General features: G+C 41.7%; 1 protein-coding gene across 1 annotated transcript; it reads right to left on the bottom strand.

Moving 5' to 3' along the window:
- Nucleotides 1–1,715: 1,715 nt before the first annotated feature.
- On the bottom strand, nucleotides 1,716–7,082 carry LOC116067093 (G-protein coupled receptor-associated protein LMBRD2B-like). Its single transcript, XM_035991559.1, has 6 exons — nucleotides 6,950–7,082; nucleotides 5,318–5,364; nucleotides 4,879–4,993; nucleotides 3,565–3,691; nucleotides 2,261–2,352; nucleotides 1,716–2,209 (listed from the first exon to the last, which is right to left on the bottom strand). The coding sequence occupies exons 1-5, from the start codon at nucleotides 6,993–6,995 to the stop codon at nucleotides 2,289–2,291; spliced, it is 399 nt and encodes a 132-aa protein (XP_035847452.1). The 5' UTR covers nucleotides 6,996–7,082; the 3' UTR covers nucleotides 1,716–2,209; nucleotides 2,261–2,288.
- Nucleotides 7,083–7,701: the final 619 nt, after the last annotated feature.

Below are 7,701 nucleotides of genomic sequence, written 5' to 3'. Positions count from 1 at the left end.
TAATGACAACTTCAACTGGGTTGATACCCAGGCCCTGAAAAAACCTCACCATGTTTTCAATTTACTAAGCGACAACTGTACATGTAGTACAGGTAGGCTAGGTTATGAAGAAATAGAGTGTCCATCGCTACTGTAAAGGAAAATAAAAACAAATTAAATAAAGTTCCTACCTATCCTTTGCTGCCACTGGGAAAAAAATAAAAAATAAAAAAAATAAAATAAATTCCCTACCGACCCATGACCTCAACTGACAACCAACAGTTATTTTTTTTGGCCTAACATAGATCTATTTCTCATGTAAAGTAAGGTTACCCTTTAAGGCTCCATCTCCAGCTCTACGTTTTGGGTTTTAAGCGTTTGAGTTTGGAGCCAAAAGTGATCTTGGTGCACCAAGTGTTTTCATCTCCAGTAGAAGAACTAACCTCTGTTTAAACTAACACGCCCAAACCTCATGAATGAGAGGGGGAAACGCCAGAGCAGGGGGAATGAGAGCGGGGAACACCAGAGCAGGGGGAATGAGAGGGGGAAATGCCAGAGCAGGGGGAATGAGAGCGGGGAACGCCAGAGCAGGGGGAATGAGAGCGGGGAACGCCAGAGCAGGGGGAATGAGAGGGGGAAATGCCAGAGCAGGGGGAATGAGAGGGGGAAATGCCAGAGCAGGGGGAACGAGAGGGGGAAATGCCAGAGCAGGGGGAATGAGAGGGGGAAACACCAGAGCAGGGGGAACGAGAGGGGGAAATGCCAGAGCAGGGGGAACGAGAGGGGGAAACGCAAGAGCAGGGGGAATGAGAGGGGGAAATGCCAGAGCAGGGGGAACGAGAGGGGGAAACGCCAGAGCAGGGGGAATGAGAGGGGGAAATGCCAGAGCAGAGGGAACAAGAGGGGGAAACGCCAGAGCAGGGGGAATGAGAGGGGGAAACGTAGCAGAAGATACTCCTTTTTAAAGCAAAACGTAGCGATGTAAATGTAGCCTTAGTTTCATTAGCTTCCATCTTGGCTGTCAGCCATGTTTGATGCTGTGTGGAGAAGTCTTTGTTAGTTTTGAGAATATCCAGGAAGACGTCAACAGGCTGATTAGTTCTGGGAGTTAAATGTTCGCCACATCAGAACTTATTCAGCAAAGTGTTTACATATTCCGTTTAGATCATCAACTCTGTTTCCTCAAAGACAAAAACCACCTCAAGACAGCGGGAACACTTTTATCAAATGTTGCCGTGTCCATCCAGCTTTTCTACTGCGATACTTCAAAATGTGCGTAAAATACGTGAATGGAAACACGGTGAGAGGCGACAATGAGAAACAATCGACATAAACATCGAAAAAGGTGACAAAATGTTTTGAAAAAAGTGCTGAAAACGTCAAAAAAAGTGTCAAAAACTTCGAGAAAAGCAACAAATGTTTCGAAAAAGACGACCAAATAGTTTTAATTTTAGACCCAGAAAAACTAAACGTTGCATGGTCGACAGGAAGACAACACAAGGGTTAAAGAGACTTTAGATTAGTCTATTAAACGTTGCTTCCCTCAATAGTCGGCACCAGAAACACTAAAACGGTCGTGTTTTGATCCAGCTTTTATAATGTGATAACTGTGCAAAATGTGCATGAAAATATGTGAATGGAAACACGACTAATGAGGAGTATCGTCCGTTGCTCCCAGAGGTGAAATCACAGCTTTCAAAGTAAAATACTCAAACTTTAAATGAGACCTTTTCTTGTTTTCACAACATTAAATATTCAGTAGTGATTACATCCAGTTGATTTTAAGATTCTGATTATTACAAATAAAGATTTCTCACGTGATCAGGATTAAATGAGTCGAGACATTCAGATCAAGTTCAGATGAAACCAGCAGCCCATCAGATGCAGACATCGATCCGGTATAAACCGGCTTTATCAACAGACAGATACATAAATCTACAACGTATAAATAAACTACTTCATGGACCTTCATTGAAGCTTCTGTTAAAGTGACGTGTCGACATGCAGCCGCTGCAGACTCATGCCGTCATGACATGCAGCGCAAACTCATTCAGCGTCTGTCTGCATTCATATCGGAGAGGTTATGTAACTTTTATAGCATTAATATTCCTTCAAAAGTGCCTTGATTCTCCTGCAGCCAAGCTGGACGTGAAACCTGATGCAAAGATGTTTCCAGAAGACTCCCCGGATAAGTGTGACCTGTTTTTAATTACCATGCATCCTGGGAGATGAAGAAGCAGCCAGTGAGCCGTGAGATGGAGGTCCTGTTCAGTTTTATTTATGGCTCCGCTTCAGATTTATTCTTGCCGTCAGACGTCGTCGAATATTCGGCTCCGAGACGACGACATGGACAGATATCGTCCCCCTGCGTGTCTGAAAGAAGAGCGGGATACAAAATCAGGTTTCTGCAGATTTCAACAGGTTAAATGGAAGACTTTTTAACCTTTGAGTTGTCCTAGGGGCAAATTTGACCCGTTCCCAAAGTTTTTATATCACAAATATGGGTTTCTTTCATCCAAATTGCCCAAATTAACATGCACGTAGAATGGAACCCATAAAACATTCTTCGCATGTAAAATTGATGATTACTTTCATTGCATATGGGTTTTTTATTCAATTTAATAGCATTTAAAACAATGTTTAAATGGTTTCAAAACAGTATATCCTGAAGAAACTGACAAAAACTGTGATCCACTGAACATCCTCTGATCGTTAAGCTTTATTAGTCAAAATAATTCATAATTTCAGCTTTTTTTAACAAAAAAATTAGGTATAATGTCACATAAATTGGGTTTATTGACCATGAATATACAAAAGCTTTGTAAAAAGTGACAAAAACGTTAAAAACTACTTTTCAATTTTGACCCATAAGGACAAAAAGTTAATGGTCGACGGGAAGACAACACAAGTGTTAAGACCTTTATGAACACAACTCAAGACCTATTTCACGTCCATACTGGGGAAAAAAAGTACGAAGATATGAAGGAAAATCTGAAGATTCGAGATGAAATGAAATCTGTCGATCCAAATCACGAAATGTAAGATGTCTTGTAGAGTTTCAGCGATGTGAGAATCAGGGAACATGGTTTGAAACCAACAAATCCTCCAAACCAGACGACCACGGAGGTAGTTTGTTTCTACCCTCTAATACGATCCACAGAGCTGTTTAACGGTCGCAGTTTTAAACACACAGTCAACGTTGAGAAACGGTCCCAGTTTGGTTAGGTTTAGACACCAAAACTACTGAGTTAAGTTTAGAAAAAGATGGAGGTTTGGGTTCAAATCAGACGTTACTTCACTTCCATGCCTACGAACATGACATAACTATGTACATAACGTAGTTATGACTCTTACATAAAGTTAAAATAACTTGACCCGCCCTCCCAAAACCATGATCTTTTTCTAAACTTAACTTAGTAGTTTTTGTTCCTAAACCTAACCAAACAACGTTTTTAAGACCTAAAATTCAGATGATCAGATTTTCTTTAAAGGACACGTGGAAACTCTGAATTGAACAGTTCAGATAGTTATTATTGAAGAAAGGATGAACAGTAGTGTAATATTTGATCAGGGTGGTGTGTTTACCTGCCGGGCTCGGCCTCCAGAGGGTCGTCTGTCAGAGTCTCGGCGTTGAAGTCTAACGGTTCGGCGTCCTGCAGCAGCTCGATGCAGTCTCTCTCCGACCGACTCCCAGAGCGAGAATATTTAGCCTCTGTTCAACAGACAGCAGCTGTCAGCACCAATCAATAACTAACTCCTGTTTTGCCCCCATTTTTCATGAGCTGAACTCAAAGATCTAAGACTTTTTCTAGGTACACAAAAGACCTATTTCTCTCATAAATCTGTCTAAATCTGTTAGTGAGCACTTCTCCTTGGCCGAGAGAGAGAGAGGGATGAACTCTAACCATAACACCAGATACTGGCTGGTTTTCAGTCTCCTTTAACAAAAACTGTCATTTTTAGGGCGGCAACTACCGATTGTTTTCACCGTGGATTATTCTCAGGATGAATGGATGAGTTGTTCTGTCTCTAAAATGTAGATCAGTGTTTCCCAAAGCCAAGGTTGTAACTTTGGGTTCAACATCGGGGGGGTTGGAAACATGTTGATCATATCAAACGCTTCATTTCCTGCATCATGGTGAATTTTTCTGCAAGAATTTTTTTGCATCAAGTTATGGTGCAAATGTTTATGATGATGAGATATTTGGGGGGGTTGCACTGGCCAGTTTTAATTATTGGGAGGGGGGGGTCACAGAGGAGAGAAAGGAAAGAAGACGGAAGACAGGAAGTATGTAGGGAAGGAAAGAAATGCAGAGAAGGAAGGATGAAAGGAAGGATAATTCAGTGTCCTGTCCCAGAGGAGAGAAGAAACTAGAAAATATTCACATTTAACAAGCTGACATCACACTAGTTTACCTGTTTTATCATCAAAAAATGACTCAAACTGATTAATCAGTTAGAATAATTGGAGATTAAATTAATAGTTGACCACTAATCCATTCATCTCTGCAGCTTTAGTCATTTTACGTTGCAGAACACGAGAGCTGTTCTATCGCTGCCTTGTTTGGTCTTATTGTGTGACTTCAGTATTTTGAAATGGTTAGGAAATAACCAAACTAACAAACTAACTAGGTGATGGAGGCAGCGGCAGAGCAGCAACTTGCTGTCTGTGAGGTGAAATTACTGGGTTTTTTTTTAAAGGAGTCTGGTGGGAGTGAAGAGAGCAGAGATAACGGCTTCAGTTCCCTGAGTAAAGGGCCGTCTGACAGCGAGGGAAGGCTCTGAAAATATTCAGCGACTATGGAGAAGTAGCTCATACAAGCAGACTTGTAAACATCTCAACTGTCCCTTTAAGCAGCTGTAAACCAGCGTAGTTTAGCTGCGTTTAGTGAGACGTACGTCTGTTGTTGCTGGCCGCCACTGTGTCAGAGTAACTGGTCTCCTTCATTTCGTGACTCCCCCTGTTCCTCGCCGTGTAGTCTTCTCTCTGGTTTCCGTAGCGCTCCTTCCACTCCTGCAACACACACACACACACACACACACACACACACACACACACACACACACACACGCAGCGACCTGAAACACAGCTGACCTCCGTTTAACTCTTTCTGTGACTTCTGAAAGCATTCGGCTGCAGCTGGGATCATTCAAGTGTGTCTAACAACTGAATGCAAACAACATTTCAAGTATTATTAGGGTTGGGACCTCCCCCACAAGCTCGCTTCTTTAACCACTAGGCCACCACTGCCCTTCTGCCCGTTTTATTTATTCATATAAAAGTAGAGTCTAGTGTAGCTGTGGAGGAGGTCTGAGCTGGATCGGTGTTTTTACTCACTCTGCGTCTGTTCTCGCCATCTTCAATCCTTTGCCTCTTCCTTTTCTCTGTGAAAACAAACATATTCAGAGTCTAAGAGGCTACACGCTGCTGAGACTGTTAGCACAGTATTATCTGTGATGCACGGCAGTGATTCCCAACCAGGGAACCTGTACCCCTGGGCTACTTCTGCTCTTGCCAGGGGGTACGTGGAAAAATTGTGGAGTAGCTCAATTCATTTGAAATGTTTTTACCCGTTTACAAAAACTTTCTATATCAGAACTATGACAAAAGAACGTTGAAAAAAGTGACAAATGTTGGAAAAAAAGCGACAAAAAAAATGGTTACAAAATTGACAAAAATATAATTAAAAAAACACCCAAAAAGTGACAAAAAATTGGAAAGAAAGTGACAAAAAAATTTGAATAAAATGACAAAAACGTCGAGAATAGGGTAGAAAAAGAACAACAAAATGTTGAAATTTCGACACAGAAAAACACAAAAAAAAAAAACGCAGGTCAACGAGAAGACAAGACGAGGGTTAAAAGAATATATATCAGCTGTAACACCTGAACATGACATGTTGCAGATGTGTAAAAACTAGAACAAACACATAAGTTTAAATAAATAGTTAGCTAAAAGTAATGTCATGTATGTTAAAAGAACTGACTCAACAGTTGAAATGGTTAGATAAAAGTAATGGATAAACGGTTGAAACATTTAACTTCACTCCCAAGCAGCAGGAGTACGATCGCTGACCAAATCAACCTAAATACTGACAGTTCAACCAGTATGAAAAATAACAATATGATTGTGACTTGATGAAGGGGTGTGTGAGTTCATCTGACAGGACTGTGGTGTCTCATCACCAGACCCACATGGAATCTGTTACTTTTAGTTTTCAGCGGTGATCCAGACTGAAAATCTGTGGAATTTAGCAGTTTATTTTTCTGCTTGTGGTGGAGATTTGTTAAAATTCTAAATAGGGATGCACCGAATCCAGATTTTTGGGGTTCGGCCGAATACTGAATCCACTGGTTGAGATTCTGCTGAATCCTCGTCCCATCCTCAGTCCATGAACACAGTAAACTCATTAATGAAGTAAACAGTGACTGTTCTTCCTTTGCTGTACCTGAAGTTGCTGCATTCTGGCTGCTGTCTGTAGATTCCTTCATCACAACTCGTATTCTTCCAGATGTTTCCTACCAGATGTTGTAACAGCGGTGATGTTGTGTATAGTTTAGGGTCCTCGCCACCACCAGACTAATCAGCATTACAGATTGAACATGTAGCTGGACTTGAATGGCCTTCTTCTGACTGAAAGTACTGCCAAACTACACTTTTTCTGCTCACCAGTTCCATTTCCACTTTCTCACAGCCTACTGCATTGAACGCTCCACCTACGTGAACACCTTCCCGTAATCAACGGCGCCGTCATTACGGCGACCAGCGTAGCGCGCGGAGCACAAACATGGGGTTTGGTTAGGTGGTAAAAAATTCTGCCAGAAACCGAACCCCGTCAAAAAGCCCAATATTCAGCCGAATCCGAACCCAAATCCTGGATTCGGTGCATCCCTGAGTCTAAATTAGTTTTTTGTTTAAAATCTGTGGAAGTTTCTGCGTCCAGAGATTCCGTGCTGCCCTGCTGGTTACCTCGGCGGATCAGCTCCTTGCCCTCGTCGATCAGGTCAGACGTCATCTCACTGTCGCCCACAAACTGCTGGAAGCCCAGAAGGTTCAGACAGCGAGTCCCCAAACTGAGGAGAGAGTTGATAATCACTTAGTTAACTCTTCACTCTCTCTGATGATGTAACTCTCAGCACAGAGCAGCAGGTCTTAAATACTACAGACATAATAACCGTTTGTTTGATAACCCTGTTTATATGATTGTATAATTGTAATGTTCCAACTACAATGAAGCAAGAGAGTTTGAGCTCCCAGTGTCTTTTAGGATTACTTTTAAAGCAGCCATATTATGCTCATTTTCAGGTTCATAATTGTATTTTAAGGTTGTACCAGAATAGGTTTACATGGTTTAATTTTCAAAAAACACCATATTGTTGTTGTACTGCACCGCTCTCTCTCACTGCTGCAGATCCTCTTTTCAGCTGGTCTCTGTTTTAGCTACAGAGTGAGACCTCTTTTCTTCTTCTGTACTATCTTTGATTGCACTGCACATGCCCAGTAGCTCAGATGTAGATCATGTCAGCTAGCTAGCTCCATAGACAGTAAAAGAAAGGCTGTTTCTACAACTTTAGTCAGTTACAAGGCAGGATTAGCTGGGAGACTTCTAAATGACGGCGCACATGGAAGTAGTTCTTTTGTAGATTATGGTGAACTTGTGTGTGTTGTAGCAGTGCTTTGCTATTGAGAACGAGGTAGCATGCTAGCGTTAGCATGCTAGC

Source organism: Sander lucioperca, chromosome 14 (genome assembly GCF_008315115.2).
Source record: "Sander lucioperca isolate FBNREF2018 chromosome 14, SLUC_FBN_1.2, whole genome shotgun sequence".
Lineage (NCBI taxonomy): Eukaryota > Metazoa > Chordata > Actinopteri > Perciformes > Percidae > Sander > Sander lucioperca.
The sequence above is the reverse complement of the archived record's forward strand: the minus strand, read 5'-3'. Positions and strand labels throughout refer to the sequence as shown.

What these genes read in the sequence shown, in the direction of transcription:
- LOC116067093 (XM_035991559.1), bottom strand. Translation starts at nt 6,995, where the DNA reads ATGACGTCTGACCTGATCGACGAGGGCAAGGAGCTGATCCGCCGAG. An exon ending in CAAGGAGCTGATCCGCCGAG is followed by an intron (nt 5,365 to 6,949) that starts GTAACCAGCAGG and finishes TTGTTTTCACAG; the next exon opens with AGAAAAGGAAGAGGCAAAGG. An exon ending in CTGGAGGCCGAGCCCGGCAG is followed by an intron (nt 2,353 to 3,564) that starts GTAAACACACCA and finishes CTCTTCTTTCAG; the next exon opens with ACACGCAGGGGGACGATATC.